Source organism: Leuresthes tenuis, unplaced genomic scaffold, assembly GCF_036924035.1.
Source record: "Leuresthes tenuis unplaced genomic scaffold, fLeuTen1.0.hap1 SCAF_9, whole genome shotgun sequence".
In the NCBI taxonomy this organism is placed as follows: domain Eukaryota; kingdom Metazoa; phylum Chordata; class Actinopteri; order Atheriniformes; family Atherinopsidae; genus Leuresthes; species Leuresthes tenuis.
Genome location: NW_027325363.1, coordinates 6,211,025 through 6,231,681, shown reverse-complemented (window position 1 = coordinate 6,231,681; position 20,657 = coordinate 6,211,025). Strand labels below are relative to the sequence as shown.

The 20,657-nt window shown below is 42.9% G+C and overlaps 2 protein-coding genes across 4 annotated transcripts; both read left to right on the top strand.

Moving 5' to 3' along the window:
• Nucleotides 1-1,687: 1,687 nt before the first annotated feature.
• Nucleotides 1,688-7,646, top strand: srsf7a (serine and arginine rich splicing factor 7a). 3 transcript variants are annotated; one of them, XR_011917109.1, is made up of 9 exons: nt 1,688-1,915; nt 3,138-3,371; nt 3,470-3,643; nt 3,766-3,858; nt 4,308-4,349; nt 4,519-4,563; nt 4,774-4,872; nt 5,731-6,282; nt 6,813-7,646. XR_011917109.1 is itself a non-coding variant. In XM_072392047.1 (8 exons), exons 2-8 carry the CDS (start codon nt 3,148-3,150, stop codon nt 5,822-5,824), a joined length of 771 nt encoding a protein of 256 aa, XP_072248148.1. In that variant the 5' UTR covers nt 1,688-1,915; nt 3,138-3,147; the 3' UTR covers nt 5,825-7,646. The 3 variants fall into 3 exon arrangements, 2 of the variants coding, with proteins under 2 accessions (XP_072248148.1, XP_072248149.1); XM_072392047.1 differs by having other exon boundaries at nt 5,731-7,646; XM_072392048.1 differs by lacking the exon at nt 5,731-6,282 and having other exon boundaries at nt 1,689-1,915.
• A 594-nt stretch (nt 7,647-8,240) lies between these two features.
• Nucleotides 8,241-20,613, top strand: LOC140314028 (heterogeneous nuclear ribonucleoprotein L-like). The gene is made up of 14 exons (XM_072392044.1): nt 8,241-8,357; nt 9,080-9,195; nt 9,303-9,540; nt 9,778-9,863; nt 11,448-11,544; nt 13,083-13,155; nt 16,248-16,280; nt 16,819-16,890; nt 17,930-18,177; nt 18,576-18,697; nt 18,857-19,058; nt 19,150-19,207; nt 19,351-19,461; nt 20,006-20,613. The coding sequence occupies exons 1-14, from the start codon at nt 8,280-8,282 to the stop codon at nt 20,062-20,064; spliced, it is 1,593 nt and encodes a 530-aa protein (XP_072248145.1). The 5' UTR covers nt 8,241-8,279; the 3' UTR covers nt 20,065-20,613.
• Nucleotides 20,614-20,657: the final 44 nt, after the last annotated feature.

The following is a 20,657-nucleotide window of genomic DNA, read 5'->3' as shown; positions in this document are numbered from 1 at the left end:
GTAACTCCATTTGCATAATCACTGCAGAAGTAAAGTTGTTTGCATTTAGACGCAGCCTGATTGAACTTTCCAGAGCCCATATAATGCCTGGAATAAGACCCCAAATCAGAATTAGTTGAAGGGGAGACATCTAGGATGCAAAGCAGGAACTAAACTGAGAGAAATGAGGAAAAAGTTTAAATAATTTCTTCCCTTGATCGTCATAGGAAGTGTGAGTTCACAGGTGTATAAAATGGCTGAGCTAAGAGCGCTGACAAGAATGCACTGGGAATATCAGAAGGAAGATTATTTTTTTCACTGAGACATGCTGCAGCAACAATTCTAGCATCTCTGTACACAGCTTTAAGACTATACAGGCAGACTGAGAGCGAATAGTAAAGGCGGAACTTGTTAACAACAGATGGTGTAATCCTGGTCATGTTGAACTGTTGGCTGTGACTTCACCTGCGTTATCTGCCGACACTGCATATGACATAATCAGCGAAGCTGTTGCCAAGCTACAAAAAGACATCACCACAACCCATTCATGGTGATCCCTTAAGATTTCAACCACATCGCTCTCTGCTTCAACTTTTAATTTTTCGTTTATCAGCTGATTTTATTTAATTTTTCTACCTGTAACAATATTTTTTTACTTTTGTGGTTTAATAAAATATTATTAAATGAAATTCCAAACAGCTGTTAGAAGCTCCAAGTCAAACACATATAATATATTTTGTTGTAGATACTCTTAGTTTACTCTAAATGGTTTGCATAAAATCATTACCACATACCTGAATGCTCCAGAGCAGCAAACTGACAACATTTCTGCTTTTATAGAGGTGCTCACACTTACTGATGATTAATTAATTAAGTGTATATGATTATCACCACGTGGGTGTATGTATGCACACCTCATTTCTGTATTTTGTTGAAGTTTTAATGAGATAAATGACAACTTAGTGTATTATGTCACGTTTTGTCCTTCTGAGGTTGTATTTACCTCATTTTAACACTTGATAAGAACCAGATGATTTATGATTTATATCCTAATTCTTAACAAGAACTGAAAAGGTTCTTGTTAAGAAGAAAAGCTCTAACTAATTTTTGGCACTGGAATTTTTCAAGCTAATTCATGATTATTGAAGAAATAATATAAATAATAACAATAGGAAAAAAGCAATGATCATTAGGTCCATCCATCCATCCATTTTCTATACCCGGGGGCTGGAGCCTATCCTTTTCGGTGGTTGGAGAACTTTAACAACTGTTCTGTAAATGTTGGCCCAAATCAGGTCTTGAGAAATATAACATGATATCTCTAACTTCAATATTGACTCTGTACCTTATTTACAATAAATGTAAAATTGTATATTTATCCAAAACGGATGGGTATGTGTACAATGAAAGAAATATTAAATAAAGTTTTCTTATTCAAGTTAAAAAATCACAAACAGGGTTTAGATTAATGTTGAATGTTTCCACAATCTCTTTAGCTTTATAAACCCTGTTAAACACGTTTAATGGCGCTTCCTTGATTTAGCTTTTAATATGATATTTTTTGTAGAACTGTATAAGATTTTTCACAATTTATATCGCTGGAGATTGACATCCAAAATATTGTTCTCATTGGGATGCGCATTGAGCAAGTTATTCTCTGTTTGAGCGACGCTGGTTTAACCGGAAGCGTTTCAGCCACAGTGCGCAGGTGCGGAAGCACGCGGGTAGGTCACGTAGCCGTTGACCACTAGAGGTGAAGTTGCCGAGCTCTCGCGAAGACATGAGGAAGTTTTAGTGATAACCGTGTGTGCGGCTGTTAAACGTGTAGATTCTGCACAGTTATAATTCCATAGGTTAAATAGGAGCGCAGGCTTCTGTTAGAGGCTGCTGAAGCTTCGTCTCTGTTCGGAGCGGAAACAGAAATCAGCGGAAGAAGGTAAGGCCGGCTAGCGCGTGCTACCGCCATTGTTTATAAGCAGGCGGAGATCAAGGCCTCGGGTAATTCCTGGATTTAACAATTTACTCATAGGCATCAAGTCCATGTTATTGTGTTTATTTTTAACGGGGTTTTTTAACATTAATTTCTGCTCGTAGTAAGTCTCAACGGTGTGTAATGGTTCCCGAAAGCAGTTTCTCTTACGTTTGCACGCTTAGACGTAACCAGGACTGCATCTGCAATCGAAAGTATGGTTGTTCGGACGTTTCAAACCAGTCGTGTTAGTGGGGTTAAATTTACACGGCTGATTTGTGACCTGTATATGAGTGGGATTGATTTTTATTTAGAAGTCGTATTTGACGTAGGAAACGCCATGTATAAGGCTAAACGTTGGCGCTAAAACACCTGCTGAGCTACCAAAGGACCTGTTTCAATCATGTGGAGCCAAACGCACCAAAATATTAGGTTTCATTTAATCATAATACATATTTATTATAGAAAGATTGTTAAATCAAGCAAAAGTGTTTCCTCTAACGAAATGTTTCCCTCACATGAACGAGCCACCGTTTCCATGGAGATCGTTTGTTTGCGTGTAACCGCGCTTCTTTCGTCTCATATTGTTGGTCTTTAGTTTTTAAAGGAAGTGGCAGATTTTTACACATTAAAAAAATATTGATAATAATGACACCCCCCACCCCTCCATGTTTAGAAAAGGAAGGACATCTACATGAATAAAATTAAAGTTTGTAGGAATAATTAACCGAAATAAGGGTAAACAAAAAGTCCTTTAAAGCACTTCTTCAAAGTCTTTGTGTTTTCGGACTACAGTAGTTCTCGTTTACACACCAAAGTTCAGAAATATGCTTTATTCTAGTTAACTTGTGCTGATAGTAAGTCACACCTTTTTACTCCTGTTACACTTTGGTCTCTGATGTCTCAACTTAAACAGCTATTCCAGCTTAGAGGAGCTCCTGAAACTCATTATAGGCCGAATATTTAACAGAAAAGAGTCAAGCTGTTTTTAAGGAAAACTTATATAAACACAGATGTGTCCCCACAACATTTCTAAGTTGTCTTTTTGTGAACCTAAACTTGATCTGTTGTTTAGTTGGAAATACTTGTTTTGACCTTGATTGTTTCGTCAGCTTAATGGTTAACAGTTGAGAGTTTGACTTTATTGTGTCTGAGCTTTAGTTTAAGTCTGTTTGCCTCCTCTCAACAGGCAGGGAGAGATGTCATACTACTCATCCTCCCGCAGTTCATCTCGGGCCACTGATTGTAAAGTGTATGTTGGTGACTTGGGCAATGGTGCTGCCAAGGGGGAACTGGAGCGAGCTTTCAGTTATTATGGTCCTCTGAGAAGCGTCTGGGTGGCCAGGAATCCACCTGGGTTTGCCTTTGTGGAGTTTGAGGATCCTAGAGATGCAGAAGATGCTGTCAAAGGCATGGATGGAAAGTAAGTAGCTTTTTAGACAAGCTGTATTAATCAGTTTAAATGAATTTGTCAAACTTATTGGAATTAAAATCTTCAACCTTCCCTGTTGACCCTTTCAGGCTCCTTTGTGGTTCCCGTGTACGTGTGGAGATGTCTACAGGCCTCTCCAGGAAGGGCCGTGGGCGGCCCAGCCGTCGGCAGTTCGATCCCAATGATAGGTGTTACCAGTGTGGGGACCGGGGCCACTACGCCTACGACTGCTACCGCTACAGCAAGAGAGGCCGTCGCAGCAGGTGAAGGAATAAGCCGTTGTTCTATCGTTGTGTTTTGTTCACGTCGCCCTAAAGTAGTATTTGTCATTTTGTACCATCAAATGAGCAGAAAAGGAGTGGTTTAACTTGTCCTCTCATTCCAGGTCTCGCTCTCGATCGCGATCTCGCTCCAGGTCCAGGTCCCGTGGGCGCCGCTACCGCTCTCGCTCCCGTAGCCGCAGCCGAAGCTACAGCCGGTATGTTGACACTGAAACACAGTCTGATGAAACCTGTATAAAAAAAAAGGCATCATCTGCATACCGTTACTGTAAAACTCAGGGTAACCTGTAAGATCTGGAATGAGTTTATTAGTCATGTTGAATGTGTTTCAAGGTTTATCACTTGTGGCTCAACATTAATGTGATGTTTCTTATTGTCTTTCATTTAATGTGATTAGATTAGATTCACCTTTATTGTCATTGCTCAGAGTACAAGTAGTGAGACACCGAAACGCAGTTTAGCATCTAATCAGAAGTACAAAGAAGCAGAAAGTGTCGAGTATGTGCATGATGCAGATTAAACTGAAATTTAAGCGTTTGTCTAAAGTTCTAAATTGTCCACACTCTCATAACATGATTTTTAACATTATAATAATACATGTAAACCAGTCTTGTTCATCTTTTTTGTAACTTTTGTACTTTGTTAGGAGCCGCCGCCGATCTCCATCCTATTCCAGACGCAGGAGCAGGTAAGAACACAGCTTGTTGCTCTAAGACTAAAAACAAACCAAACGATAGCTTCCACAGGGTGGGAGAGAAATTATCGTCTTCTGAAATCAATTGTTTAGTATTTCACTCAGTTATTTCCATTTTCTCTGAAGTTGTAATCAAACCACTGTGTGTTTTTTCAAATATTAGGTCTGGTTCCCCAGCTCGTTCCAAGTCCAGGACTCCTGTGAGAAGGTAGGTTGTGTAGAACAGCCCGTTGGGATATAAAACGCGGTGCAGGTCTCACCCCGGGTGCAGGTGCACATCGATCTGTGGCTGCAGTCCAACTAAATAACTTCCTAATGTGGCGCTTGTTCCTGCTTTAGTTTACTGAGACGTCTGCACCTGCAGGAGCATGGTTTGAAGTTTATCATTAAAGATGAAAATGTTCCTCTTTGCAATCAGTCGCTCCAGATCCCGGTCTCGGTCTGGTTCCGCACCCAGAGGACGCTCCGCCTCCCGTTCCCGTTCTCGATCGCCATCAGCTAACCACAAGAGGAACAGGTAAACACTCGGTCCAGATGTCTCTCATTCACTGACACGGGGTATGGGTGATATAATATGTGTGTAAATCTTAGTCCTGCCAGGTCTCTCTCTCTCTTTTTATAACATGTAAGTAGGAAGAAGCTCCAGGGAGGTCTAGTTAGATAGATCATCATATATTTTTAGATAGCCTGCGTTCCAGGTGAGGGTCAGCCTGTTTTTCCCACATTAGCCAGGTGAGGTGCTTCATTCTAGGTAAAGAATAACCTGTTAAATAGATCCTATCCAAGCGTGAGTGTCATGCTGCCACCAACCGACCATCAGCAACGTGACGATAAGAAGGATGACTGCCAAGATCCCTCTACCGCCTCAGCAGAGAGATCTTCGGCCTCTGCTGTTGCCCAGTAGTGGACTGGGTGGGGTAAAGCAGAGGGACTTGGACCCTCTTGTCAGGTCTATGAAGTTTTAAGTAGATAAAGATTGAACCTCTTGTACTCTCTTTTCTGAGTCTTGATGGTTCTGCATTGTTTGCTTTAATCAGGCTCTTAATCAGTCCCACTTGATCCTGAAAAGAGAGCGCATGAGCAACAATCTCTGCTCAGCCTGTTAACTGTTCACACACAGCAGCTAAAACCAGTGAGATCTCATCTACCTTAGATGTAAGCCTGTTATTTTCTGGATTTACACTTGTTCAAGGTGGTCAGAGAGAGTTTTAAATGTTTTTTTATTTTTTTACTTCAGTTTAAATTCCATATCCTGAATTTGGCTAGATAAGAACAACTCTCCAGTAGCTGAAATCAGATTGAACAGCACCAGGGGTGTGACTTGCGGTAAGCATCTTTGCAGCAGTTTTGTTTATTTTTCATATTTTCTTTAAAGCGTGTGGTGGGAGCTGAGCACTGCACTGACACCGCAGCTGATCCCAGGCCCAGGGTCTGCCAGCTGGCGGTGTGTACGTCCTGCGGGAGGGTGACTAAGCGCTGACCTGAGATCAGCCTTCGCCTGCATCTGGTGTTAGACAGCGAGAAAGAGGTCGACCTACCGACCGAACCCTCCCCTCAGTGAATGGGTGACTGTCTGTTCGACCAACGCACACGCTCAGATGAGATCAGCCCGCACACACATACAGTTGTTCTACTAGAGTCACCCAGCCAGCCAGCCAGCCAGCCAGCCAGCCTTCAGACGTACCAGAGGGCTGACCCACACAGATCAGAGTTCGGCCTTTTAAAATCCATTACCTACCTACCAGACCCCCCTACCTACCAGAGTTCTTCGCCTGTCTTAGCTTCTGAAAGTGAGAGAAAGAGCTGACGAGAGATCAGTCTTCAAGAGCGTCCCGGCGCAGTGTCTCTCCAAGTTGTAGTCATCCGTCCTACAGTCCGTTCATCCTTCGCTTCTCTGTACTTGTTGTATCTACCACTCTCTCCAAAGGTAACCAAAAATCAAACCCCCTGACAAGCTCATGTTGATGGTAAAAGAACATTTACAGGCTTGCTAAAGTTGAGCCTTAAACAAGCATGTTCAGAGTACAAATGTGTGTGAATGTGAGTGTGCTTGATGACTGAATGAGTGTGAGACAGACATTGTGATTACTGAGGGGCTGATATCTCAGCAGGTTTTGTCTTGTATGACACATGTCACAACACTTTTGAAGCAACATTTGTGTGTTCATAGTTGAAGGATTAAGTTTTAAATTTCTCAGAACAGGATCAATGAGTGCTTATTTGCCTCTGGGTTTCATGTACATGTGTAGCTTTCAAGCCTGGACAGCTATCTCAGACAGGCATGAATATCAGTAGCTGTTGACAGCAACCTCGGATTCATGAGGACTATCTTGACACTTAACGAATATCAGCATCCTTTCTGGTTGTACACCATTTATTCAGATATTTGTATCTTTTTCCAGGTCTTTCTTCAGTCTTCCCCTGTGGCAAGCTAATTCCCTTCTGTCTCTGTTTCAGTCGCTCCCGTTCAGCAAGTCCAAACCGAAGCCCCACACCAGCAGATGACTGAGTGAAGAAGACTTAGTCCCCCCTTCCACTTTCATAAACAGACCCTCAACCCTCACAACCTGTCTGCTTTTACAGCCCCACATCTGTCCAGTCCCAAATTTGCAGGTTTAATTTTACCCCCCAGGACTGCAATCTCTGTGCAGCTGCAGACTTACTCGGTATGGCATACGTAAACATAAATGGGGATTGTTTTGTTTTTTTAAATGTCGCTGCTGCATACTTCATCTTCTCAAGAGATATGTAGCACACATAGGAAACGTCTTTGTTTGTGTTTTGAGTTTTAGCAGTAAAATTTGCAGTTCTTAGTGTAAGTCGTGGGAAGAGAGCGGGACAGCTGGTGCAGATAAGTACACTGATCTAGAAACTTTTATTCCCTAAGCTCAAATGTCGGAATTCTTTCCTAAATGACGATTAGTAAACAATATCTGTATTGAACTCCCAGTTGCTTGGGTGTCAATGTTAAGTTTACATTCATTCGGGGAGATGGATCCAAGTCGCTGGATCCTAGTCGCTGGTCTGCATGCCTTTGAAGATGTGTCACATTCCGACAGTTTATTTGGTTGTTGTTTTCATTTGTGTTTTGCTCACCACATCCGCAGTATTGTGCAGAGTGGATTTGACTCACCTTAGCTCCTCTGACTTGATTTTAAAATGTATTCAGTGCTTAAGTGTGGTTTCTGCAGGGGCTGCTGTAAGTTTGTTCGGTTCTTTTTCTGTTTTTGTTTTTTGCCTGTATGGTATAGCTGTGGCAGTTTTATTTTTGAATAAATCTCCTCAACATATCACTCTGGTCTTCTTTTATTTCCCCTTCGTTCATGAATAGGTGTCTGTCCCTGATGTTTTTTTGTCTGTGTACAAGACGGCATCAAATCTTCAAAGGAAATAATGATGACTCAGCCAACAAGTCCTCTTTGGCATATGTTTTGCATCTCATTGCTAATTAACCGTTAGTGTTTTCTTAGGTATGCTTTAGTCCTTTTTTTTGCATCTTTATGTTTAAGTTAAAGATGAGGATTCTGATTAATTGATTTTCAGTGTTTTTTTGACAACTGACAAAAAAAAAACTGCAATCAGGAATTTATATAGTACATGTGCGCTGAAAGTCATCAAAATAAAAGGAAGAATGTTTTAAAAATCCTTGATAAGAGTCCTTCCCATGCGACCGGGCGTCGAAAAGGCGGCGTCTGTGCTCTGTTGAAACATGATTGGATGCACGACTTCAAGCGAATTGAATCCTGGTGACGATATCCGTCTTCCGATTGGCTAAAGTCAAGTCATAGCTAGATTGACAGCTGTTTGAGCCTATCACAGCGTGATGTCTCACTACAATGGGCGTGGTAACATGAGCTTCGTTTTTCTTGATTTTTCCGTCCATTTCAGCTCGTCACTACCACCATTCTTTTTAATCGGGACAACATGGCTACTGCAGCGAGCCGTTACTACAGCGAAGACGGCAGGGCAACGAAAAGACAGAAAACCGACGGAATGGCCACGGTGAGTCGATTTTTTTATGGGTTACGTTGAAGATTAAATTCCACTTGCACAACAAATACGTTCAGTTCGGTTTGTCTTGTTTCTTAATAGAATTTGATTCATTCAAACGTGTGGTGCAAAAAAAAAAAAAAATGTGTCACGACGCATCCGCTAGTCATTGGATCTATGTGGAAAGAAAGCGGTATCGCAACTGTATACAATAATTAAATAGAAAAAAGTTGCCTTGTTTAACCGTTGTGCATTTGACGTTTGGGGGGCACAGCACACCTCTCCCAGCATTAAACTGTTAGCTCTGAGCGGTATCGTTGGAGGGCGGTTTCACCAGCCGGGCCTCGCCTGAGTCCCGCTTTGTTCTAGCACCGGTAACATTAGCAGGGTGCTAGCTACACATTGTTACCGGAACACCTCATTAGACTGGCTGCCACACACAAACAATGGCTATTTTGTGAGGGAAGGTCTTTCTAACGGTGTTTTTTTTCTCTAACAAACCGGTTGCTATGAGTAGCCAAAACGGTTAAGTGGGCTAAGAATTACAAATGATGAACACATGAGGCTAATTGACTCCCCTTCCCCCAGTTGCTCCTTGGCTCAACCCGAGAAAACTCGTAGTCTTCGGAAAGAAAAACACACCCGCATAACTGGCCTCTTTTGCTCCGTTATCCCCTCTTGAACCGGTCAGACAAGTAGCTGAACACGTTCATAAAATGTCTGTTTTGCAATAGGGATACGAAGACCCTCACAAGACACTTCCTTCAGTGGTGGTCCACGTCCGGGGGCTGGTGGACGGCGTTACAGAGGCTGACCTTGTGGAGGCCTTGCAAGAATTTGGAGCCATCAGGTGAATAAATGCAGCACCTTTTTTGATAGTTGTGTACCAGGTGCAGAGATCAGAGATAAATTTGGACTTGGAACTGATTACAATCTGTGTTTGCTGGTTTGTTTTAGTTATGTGGTGGTGATGCCAAACAAGCGCCAGGCGCTGGTGGAGTATGAGGACATGAACGGGTCATCCACAGCTGTAACCTACGCTGCAGACAACCAAGTGTACATCGCCGGTCATCCAGCCTTTATCAACTATTCTACAAGTAAAAAGATCTCAAGGCCTGGAGACTCTGACGACTCGAGAAGTGTTAACAATGTTCTTCTGTTCACCATCATGAACCCCATCTACCCCATCACCACGGTAAATACTCAGATTCGTGCTCCTCATAACCAAGCCTGCAAAGTTTCATTTGAACATGAGTCAGGTTTGCTCCAGTTAAAATAAGTCGTTATGCTAATTCAAATGTATTAATTGGTCCAATGTTAAAATTATTTTACACGATTTGGGGAGCTGTTGTCGGGAACACCGATCGTTTTTATTACCAGACTGAATTAAGTTGTTTCCTGCATTTTATTTATCTATTTTCATTCTCATCAGGATGTCCTCTACACTATCTGCAACAACTGTGGTCCTGTCCAGAGAATCGTCATCTTCCGAAAGAACGGCGTGCAGGCGATGGTTGAATATCCTTTTTCATGGGTTCTGATGCTGACAAACAGACTGTACCAGTAGTCCCTCTCCCTCGTGCACTGTTTGCCATTAATCTGGAGCAGCTCAATGTGTTTTTCATGTCTGAATGAGCTTTTTTTCCCATAGACTCTCCAGTCTGACTTTGTGGCAAACGGTAACTCGAGAATCACTTTCCACTCTGCTTCAATCACATTAACATATCCAGATAATGCAGTCGGGAAGGAATCTCTCCTGCATGGGCTCAACTAGGCGGAGAGACGGTTGTGTTAAAAACTGGTTTTAACTGTAATCAAATTAGAAACACACAGGTTTGCCTTTCCTGCTCAACACAGAGTTAAAAATGTAAAATTTAAAAAAAAAAAATAGTCCATCCTGTTGAAAGCATGCAGCATATTTAAATGAAAAGGTATGATTTGAGTTTGCTAAATACAGACCGAGCATCTTTGATGCTTACAGAGCAACAAATAATGAAAATATAGACTGGAACGTGAACATGTGTTCCTAGGTTTGACATTGTTGAACTTCCAAGTGAAGTGACACTTAGAAACAATCATTTGATCTTTATCAGCCCAGAGTCTGAGAATGTTGGTTCGAGGGAGTAAAATCGTTGTGTGCACGGCTGCGGGACTATTTTGTCAACACTTTGACATATTTTGTCAAGTTTGTCCACGTCATAAAAAGTAAAGCTGGTTACCTTGTTGGAAAAACGCAGTCACAGTACAGTTTTAGTGTATAATTGCACAGTAAAGCTGTTGTCATTCACATATTTTTCTGACTACAAATCAGCCTGTTAAAACTGCAACCTCCTCTGATAAAACCACCACGCAGACGGCATCTGTGCAGCGATTTCTGCTGCCTGTACATGTTTGATGAGCTCCCGCAGAGAATGTTAGAAGCACCAGGGTATCTTGAACGTTTTCAAGATACTTCAAGAACGTTCGTGGCCTTGTGGTGTTGAACATACCTCAGTTAATTTCCGCTTTTGTTTGTATTTACTGGAACTAAAAGGCAGCGTTCCAAATAGCTAGTGTGAGCTCAACCGTGCATGTAACCATGCTTCTTCTAATAGCAAAGCAAAAACTAACTAAATAAAGCAGGATTTGTGGAATTCAGTGTGGCCCTACAGCAGTGACTGAGTGGAGGGGATGTCTTCGTGTGAAGTAAACCTCAAGTTTATGACGGTTGCATTGTTACAGTGATCAGTTAAGGCGGTTCGGTAAGCTTCAACCTGTAAAACGATTCCATTGTTCATGCGGTTTCACCCAGCGCTGTGATTTACGCACCAACCGTGTACTTGGCACGTTAATGTGAATTGTGGTAAAATAATATGTGAGAAAACCGTGCACAGTTATGCTGTTCCACTCTTACTGACTATGTAATGTGGCTTGAATTGAAAAGATGAAAAATTGTGGCCGTTTCAACCAATGTCACAATCTTATCTGAACTAAAAGATGATCACGTGTGAAAGGGCTTGGATGTAATTCCACAAAGTGCAACAACGCAGAAGTGAAAGGCTGTCGCTCCTCAGAGGCATCTGGAAAATGTTTTCATGTCTTCTCCTTAACTCTCGTCATCACGTTTGACTCCGTGCAAAGTGCACAGAGGGCCAAGGCATCGCTCAACGGAGCAGACATTTACTCTGGCTGCTGCACGCTGAAAATTGAGTATGCAAAGGTATGACTGCTCTACACGACTCGGGTGGTGTTTAAACTGTGTGGGTGTAGTTTACTTTTCATAACAGGAACACTTGAGCACAAAAATGAAAACAAACACCGCAGCTCTGCAGGAGACGTCACGTCTACACAGATTGTGTAGTTTTTTTGTTTGTTTACAGCAGGCTGTAGGTTTGGTTTTGTAGGGGTGATTACCGTAAATAACGGACTACAGACCGCACCTGAATATAAGCTGCGGGTGTCCACATTGTAATATGAGATATTTACACAGAAAGATGTTACACGTGAGGATTTTTAAACTTTTAATTAAATGCATTTGGCAACATAAACAAATACACACTGCAAATGCTTTTTTATCGAACAGCGCCTGTAAAAAGTCAGGAAAACCAGGAAAAGTCATTGATCTCCTTCTTCATCTTCCTCCTGCGCTCTAAAACCATCAAAGTCATCTTCTTCAGTTGAACAGCCTCAGAACTTTGCTCACAATCTCATCTCAGATTGATCACCTTTAATTTAAAAGCTGCATCATATGCATTTCTTCTTTGTTTTTCCATGATGAGTTTGAGTACAAATGGCCGATTTACAATAATTTAGCAGTGTAAGTGTGTTTGATTTATTGTAAAATTTCATTGGACCACTGTGAGCTATTCATTAATTTTATTGGTCTAATGTTATGAGGCAAAATGTCTTTGGCGGCATGGAAAAACATGTTTTAGCTGCACCGTATTATAAGCCGCGGTGCTCAAAGCCTGGAAAAAAGTAGCGGCTTATAGTCCAGAATTTACAGTATTTAAAGCTGGAAACTAGCAGATCTGTTCGTGTCAGTTTTCAACAAAGCAGGATAAGTGGCTTAAAGAAGTGACTTTAGACTAACCTAACCTGCATTTATTCCTGTTGACTTTTAAAGAGCTTGGACTAACATTTAAATCCCTTTATTTATCTGCATAGTACAGCAGAGTTCCTGCTCGGTGTGTGTTTCTATCAATCTCCATCTCAGAGAACAAAAACCTTTTTGTGTCGAATTTCTGAGCTTGCATGACGTTTACAATAAGTCTTTTGTTACATCTCGCATACCTAAAGACTACAGCTCCATTAATTTAAAGTGCAGCTTAAAAACAATCCTCACATGTAACATGCAGAAAGAGCTCAGACACATGTGCATATACATGTCAAACAAAGCTAATTTAGAGAGGTTTTTAACCTTCTACTGCTCTTGATTAGGTTGTACTAATACTCATCAGCTGATCTACAGCTGTGTGGATCTTTGTCCTTCCTGCTTTGGCTGCGTCATGTTTGGTCATCTGATGCCATGATCACACACATCCAGAGAGTCCAGGTTAACTTACCGAGCTGGTCCCGAGTTCTTGTTGGTGTTAGTTCAGCCAGATAACCGGAAGAGACCCTGGATTTGTTGAACCTGCTCCATTGTTCAGCCCTGCTGCTCTTGCAGCTGTGTTTGGATTATAAACAAAGCGTTTGGTTGTGTAAATAGCTCAACATTTTTGTCATTCTGGCTGAAACTCTGGTTTGCTTCCACAGCCAACTCGTCTGAATGTGTTCAAGAATGACCAAGACACCTGGGACTACACGAACCCCAGTCTGGGAGGACCAGGTAAGACCTCAAACACATTCTTGAGCGCCACACATTTGTTACTGATACATTTCAACACCCATAACTGCCACCATGGAGAGTTTCAGCAGGCATATTACTGGGAAGATGGAAGCAACGCTCTTTACTGATCATACTACTTAAAAGCTAAAGCTTAAACTGCCTCCATTATAACGTCTTGGAAGACGGGTGTGGTATTTGGATTCAAAATCTGGGTCCTGGTGTTAGAAATACAATCCCTGTTCTGTAAAAACTACCTCTGCTGTGTGGTGGGACTGGCAGGAACGCATTTGCAGACTTAAAGATGACTGTTTGGTATCACATTGTCCCCTCCACATGTAACTGTTACATGATCGGGGGTATTAAAGGCCACACGCTTGTAACTTCACTCTCTGGCATGTAGTTCTTCTGGTTTTGACTTGATTAAATGTTGACACACGTTGGTTCACGGCGAGTTTCTTTCAGTTATTACCGGGTTCCTTCTTACTGGCAACAACTGTATTGTTTTTATTCGTCTGCATCCTGTTATAGAAACCTGGGTTTTAATTACGAACTGTGCACTTCCTCCCCTACAACATCTTGTTGAGCTTGCTCACCTTGCTGAGACACCTTGGGCTTTTCCCCAAATTCTCAACTAATTTAATCTGATTGGGTAATCTCATTTAAATGACTGTAGCGTAGTATGTGGAAAATAAACTGTTACTTCTCCCATGAGACTGGATACTTAGTGGTAAGATTACCACCTTTTGTGTGGGAGACCTGGGTTCAAATCCCCTGCATGAAAGGTGCTCCAGTAGGGGTCCTTGGGCACTTACCCTACCTGTAAGTCGCTTTGGATAAGAGCGTCTGCTAAATGCATAAACGTAAGACTGAGCAGATCTGATACGCTTTGACTCCGTGGTGCTGGGGGGGGTGTGTGTCTTTAAATAAGCTGTTTAATGGCAGACAACACAAGTGCTTTTGTCTGGGGTGCCGCTGACAGATTGGCACGACTCAATAGTTTTGTTTACATATTTCAGGCATGAAGCGTCTGATTTTATTTTTTTTGGCTTGCATCTGCTGTTCCTGCTTCCCTCACGACACATTCGAGCTTTGCAGGGTTTATGGAATATGTGTTTGTGCTTTAAGAGGCAGTCATTGGAAACAATCTTTGTGTTTGCATACGGCGAAGTTCTTCCATTTGCTTGCATGTAAGTTTCAGGAGGCTTTTCCGTCAGTCCCACTCAGCGGGAACTAAAATAGAAACAGCCTTTCGTTAGAGCTTCTGATCCTCATTTTATTTTGATGAGGGTAAGAAGTGAGAATAAAGGCACGGACCAGCATCAGTTAACGGGCTGTGATCTCCAAAGAACACACTCATTTTGTGCTCAGAGGGAAAGGCAGATACATGCTGACATCACCACTCAGCAGTCACCACCTCAAGTTTCCACTTCTTCAGTGAGGACACAACCACTATCATACAGAGGGCCAAATGTTCCAAGATACAAGGAGAATACCCTACAAGACAGCATCCACTCAACATGATGAAGTAGGACTGATATACCACTCACTCCTGCACAAGAGCCATGAAGACACTGAGGAGTGTGGGGCGTTTTGGGCACTGAGCTACACTTAGTCCCTCCCCCCTCTTTCCCCTTCTTCCTACTGTGAATGACACATTGAAGCAGACCAAATCTTGCATCTACAGCGCTCCACTGTCAATCAACACCAAACGGAGACTCCACCCAAAAAGAAGGTAGTGGCAGACATCCCTCACTACAACAGATGACCATACTGATACAAATCTACTAAGATAACACGTTTAAGGCCCTTCATGTACTGTTGGGGCCGTGTTGCTCGTCATGCCTCGACACACACTCGACATTTGCTGATGCCGCACCGACTGATCCCACAGGTGAATAGCACCACAGGTCGAGCTGTAGCCATTCACACTGGAGTCGACACAAGACAACTGATGAAGACAGGACACTGCTGACAGCACCATCCAGCACACTCAGAGCCCAGTCAGGCCCATTTTTTTCTTTTTTTGGTTTTATCCCATATGTATCCCTCCCACATGGAATTCAGCTTTTCTGTCTCACTCTTTCTACTTGTCTCATCTTATCCTCCCACTATTTTTATTTTTTTTTTGCTAATTATCCCTGTTTAGGTATCCTTTAGAGAATTTTGAAAATATATATTTATATATATATATTATGAAAGTCTCTAGAACCTGTGTAACGCCTTCCATGTAATGCAGGTTTGGCAATTTGCGGCTAAGAGGAGCCACCCTGCCTACTGACATGTGCTCTCAGGCAGCCTCAAGGCCAACCAGTGGACGCTAAGCACTCCACTAAAATGGAACACAATGGATGGAAACCCCCAAACAGCCCATCAATGAGCATTTCAACTTGATAAAACCCAAGAATCGATCCCGGGGTGGAGCGTTGCCCTCAGCCCACTTCCAAAGAGGAAATGGATGAGAGTTTGGGATGAAATGAACTGAATGGAGAGTGTGGGAGCTACCACAGCAAATGTCTTCCCACTGTTATTAAACATGCAGTAAGTAAATCGAGACCCTCCTCGCGAAATAACTGCACAGCACCACATGACCGCAAAGCGCAGCAACCAACATCGCCACACAAGACAGACACTCCTTTTTTCCTCATACAGGCTTAAGCCTCTTTCTGAAAGAGGCTGATGGTTGCGCTTCTGTCGACGCCTGCTTTGAATGTCGAGCAAACGCACCCCATTACACACTGATGCTGCTTCTGATGGCGGTTTGAAGCCTCGAGTAATCCACGTGCGACTTCCCAGGACTTGTGATAGTTTCTTAATCACGTCACTTACTCAGAGCGAGGGTGTGAACTGGGCTGCGTTCACATGGCCTGGTTGGTCACCTGCAGAGGTACCAAGCCATCAGCATGTCGGTTAATCTTCTTTACATTTGTTCTGAAATACTGCCAAATAAGAACAGACAGCCTTGCCTTGAGTATATTTACTGCACTCTCCTGACATTTAAGTGGGCCAACTTGAGTTAATTTTCCCTGTAAACTGTACCTCTGATTAACCTGGCTGCCATTCTGATTGTGTGTGATTATTGTGTACCTGTACAGATGGTGATGCAGATGGCAATGGGAGCAATGCAGGTGTGTGTGAGCGTACAAACTCTTTTTTCTTTTGAACTTAGCCATCTCTTACTGTCCAGAGTGAATTTGTTTGATTACCCCCCCTCTTTTATTTATTTATTTTTCACCTCCTACAGCATCCACCTCACCTTTACCACTTGGATTTAAGGGGATTGTGTTTTAGGGTCATTTTCTTCACAGTTAATGTTGGTCTTGCTGTACGTTACATCCCCATGCCTCCCTCACCATTCCCTCAACTAATTTTGATAAATCAAATGCAATCACTAACTAAAACTGAAGTGATTGTAGCTAGCCTGGAGTGTCATGTGGGGGGAGGGTTGTATGTCTGTGCTGGTGTGATGTCGGCTAATCTGGAGTCCTTTTTTTTTCTTTTTTTAAAGAGAACCTTGTAGAGGAAATTTGTAGAGGCGGATCTTGGTGTCAAAATCAGTTTTTGTTCCACTGTCGTGTAAAGCCTGCAGCTAACATTGTTGGAAGTTTTGTTTGATTTATGCTTCTTTTCCTCTCTCTGCCTCTTTCCTCCCCCCTGTTCCTGTAGAAGACGTAAATGCCAACCCCAACAAACGCCAGCGACAGCCAGCTCTGCTGGGCGACCACCCTCCAGAGTACGGTAAGACCCTCACGTTCTTGAGAGAAAACGCAACTCGCATTTCTACAAAAAAAACCTCTTGATTTGAAGCATGAAGATCACCTAAACCAGGGATTTCAACCGCTGTCCTGCTTCAACGCAGCTGATTCAGATTCAATCTCTTCAAAAGATTGTTACATTCTGCACAAACCAGCTAATGAGGCATCTGAATCAGGTGTGTTTGACCAGGGAAATATCCAAAACCTGCAGGACAGCGGAGTTTAACATCCCTGACCGAAACAGACCCTCAGCTCGGGGTTTTTCCACCAGGTTCCTTTCATGGTCCTGAGTTAGAATCAGTTCTTTGTTTCCACGGCCAAAGCACAGATAACGTGATGCTATGATGAGCTCCGAACCAAAGACGCCTGTAAGCGGCGTTTTGAGGCTCAACCAGGTGGTCAAACCGCCATGTTTGACAAATCCTTGCTAATGTAGCGTTCAGTCCGTCTAATTCGACTCCATAAACCTGAATTTTGGCTCAGAAAATGCCGTTCACAGCCTCGTTTAATATGGCCAACTGGCATTTACAGTTCCTGCTCAAAGTGGCGTGCTTCAGTCGGGTCTGCAGAGCGGTGGTGGGCGTGCACAAACTGATCTGTGTAGCTTCACCGTCTCCCTTTGTGGTCCGCTGCAGAAACTCAGAATAAACGGGAGGTTTTCACGGAGCACGAAGATTCGAATCGGGCGGTAAACCCTCACGCACTGTTGCTTTGTTCTCGATGGTTAACTCGCCATCGTCATGTATACATGGACTTCTTCGTTGGTATTTGATTTGCAGACTAGATATTTATCTTCCTACGTGTCATGCAGACATTCCTTTAGAGTTCGTGCACAGTGGCGTGCGACTTTGGTCTGTGGTGGCTGTGGAAACTCAAACTGCTTCTTTTCTGGTTCTCAGCACTGGAGCCGCTTTGGTCAAACAGGTGTCCGGGTGACGCTGCGTTGCCTCTTCATGTCTATTAAGTAAAAGCACTAAAATGTATCCAACTGAAGTTGAGCTTTGGTGTCCGTTATTCTTTAGGAGGTGGTTACCATGGTTATGATGAGAATTATGGATCGCCGCCCTATGAGAGCCGTCGAATGGGTCCTCCAATGAGAGGACGTGGAGGAAGGAGCTATGGGCCGGGTTACGGACCCCCTCCCCCTCCTCCGGGCGAGTATGGCGCCCACGCTGACTCTCCGGTCGTCATGGTTTATGGGCTGGACCCCGTCAAGATGAATGCAGACCGCGTCTTCAATATCTTCTGTCTCTATGGAAACGTAGAAAGGGTCAGTATTGAACAGAAAATGTCTGCTTTGGCTTTGAAACCATTTAAAAGAACAGGTCCAGTGTAGCGGGAGGGAAGTGGCTCAGAATCTGTTCCAATTCGTCTTTAAAAAAGGTCAAAAGTGTCATCGTTTTGTCATAAAAAGCAGTTTTTCTTCTAGAAACTGTTTCTCTTAAAGCTGTAAATAGTTCCTCATGCTGTTAACATAATCTTTTTCAGGTTTTAGTTGTCTTCAGGGCACAGAAAGTCCAACTTAAACAAAGAATTATTAGCTAAAACCATCTCTCAACAGAAGAGCTTTCCATTTTAGTTGATGAATTACTCTTTTATCTGCACTGATGACAGTTGTCTTCAGTTCAGAGGAAAACTGGTAAATCCTGTTCCTTCTACTTCCTCAAGGTGAAGTTCATGAAGAGTAAACCCGGGGCTGCCATGGTGGAAATGGGAGACTGCTATGCTGTCGATCGGGCCATTACCCATCTGAACAACAACTTCCTGTTTGGGCAGAAACTGAACGTATGGTGAGTTCGACCCGCAAAGGAACCTGTTCACAGTTCTGGGAAGGAGGCACAGTGTTGGACTCGAGACGTTTGAACAGTAATCCCTTTAGCCTGAAGCCTTTCTCAGCTTCTGTTTTTGGTCTATAAAGGGAAATCATTTGAAAATAATCTCTCCTGCAGTGTTTCAAAGCAGCAGGCGATCGTACCGGGTCAGTGCTATGAGCTGGACGACGGCACGAGCAGCTTTAAAGATTTCCACGGCTCCAGGAACAACCGGTTCACCTCCCCAGAACAGGCAGCTAAAAACCGCATCCAGCACCCGAGCAACGTGTTGCACTTCTTCAACGCTCAGCCCGATGCCACACCGGAGGTCTTCTCTCAGGCGAGTTCAGAAATAAGAAGCGTTTTACTCATCTGGGTTTTCAGTAGAGTCTGGAAATGTTTCTCATGCGGTTCAAACGTGTTTCTTACAGATTTGTGAAGAGATTGGCGTCAAGAGCCCCGTTAACGTCAAAATGTTCACGGGGAAAAGTAAGCGGTTTGTAGTCCTGCATACATGAACAAGAAGTGACTTTTGTTTTCGATGGATGGAGCGACGGATGTTCTTTAAGTAACTCTTAATCTCAACACATTTGTGGATCTGAATGCCTCCCGTTGGCTCCTCTGACCTGCAGGTGGCGCCGCTCCCAGTGATCGCAGTGCTTCAGGTCTGCTGGAGTGGGAGTCCATCAACGACGCCATGGAGGCTCTGGCCATGATGAACCACTACCAAATGAAAAATCCAGGTCTGTATCGTATGAATGAAGTCAAAATGTCACGTGTGCATCCTGTTTAATGCTGGGACCGGACCTTCTATAGATTGGCTTTATTTAGGGGGAGTAATGAAAAACGGTCCCTTGCGAACCTTTAGACTTGTGCTGCGTTTGCTGCTCGGCGGCTCAGTTTATTTCTCTGTGGTTGGGGCTGTCGTGGTTACTTCCCTCCACGTTGCTCTCAGTATGTGTGAACTGTTGACCTCTGAATGCACATCTTTAGGGCATCGAAGGCGTGTCTGTGTTTGGTTTATTTTAGCTTCAGAGGGACGTATAATTGATGCCTTGTTTGGTTTCTTTTGCAACTGGCACAACTCGTCTGTTTCAGTGATTTAAATGTTTGGACCCACTCACTGCGCTGGGGAGCAGGGGCTGAGTTCCAATTTAGTTTTAATATTTCTGTTTTTATCTTGTATGATAATCCCTCAATTAGAAAATCTCTTAAAACTGAGCTTTTATGTATGGGGGTTAGTTGTGTAATCGTTGCCTAATATTTCATCTCCTCTTTCCCCTCCAGCTGGACCCTACCCCTACACCTTGAAACTGTGCTTCTCCACTGTTCAGCACGCCAACTGAGAGCATTTTGTAGCAGAAGAAGAGAAAGATTGATCCGTCATTCCTATGTTCACATGTACTTTGACCCCGACTGCTTGCAACCCACCTGAAGAAATTTAATTTTTCAAAAAAAACTCCTAAACTGTGAAAATTAACCTTCACAGTTGAGAAGAAAAAAGGATCCCTGATGTTCAAATGACCTCATTTTTGATATACTGAGCTGCATATTAATAAATGACAGGCATTTAAATTTGACATCATGCCCCAGATATGTTAACGAGCATCAGTTCCTGTGTGTCCTCAACATTAAGTTGTCCTTTTTACTTTTTGTATTATGCTCATACAGCAACCTGACACGGCATATTTGAAAGAAGTGGTTTTATGCTCAGGTGGTTCAGAGGCAGTGGACAACGTGGTTTTTGTAAAAGTTGTCTTTTTGGACTTTTATTATATCATTTTTCTTTTGTGTTATTTTAATTGCTGACTGTTAGGTTCCGTCTCTCCATGTCTGATGTGCAGATGGAGAAATGTTTTGTTCTAAGAAAATAAAAATAAAAAACTCAATTACAACCTTTGTGTCTTGTGCTTCCATTAAGATTCTAGTTTTCTGTGCT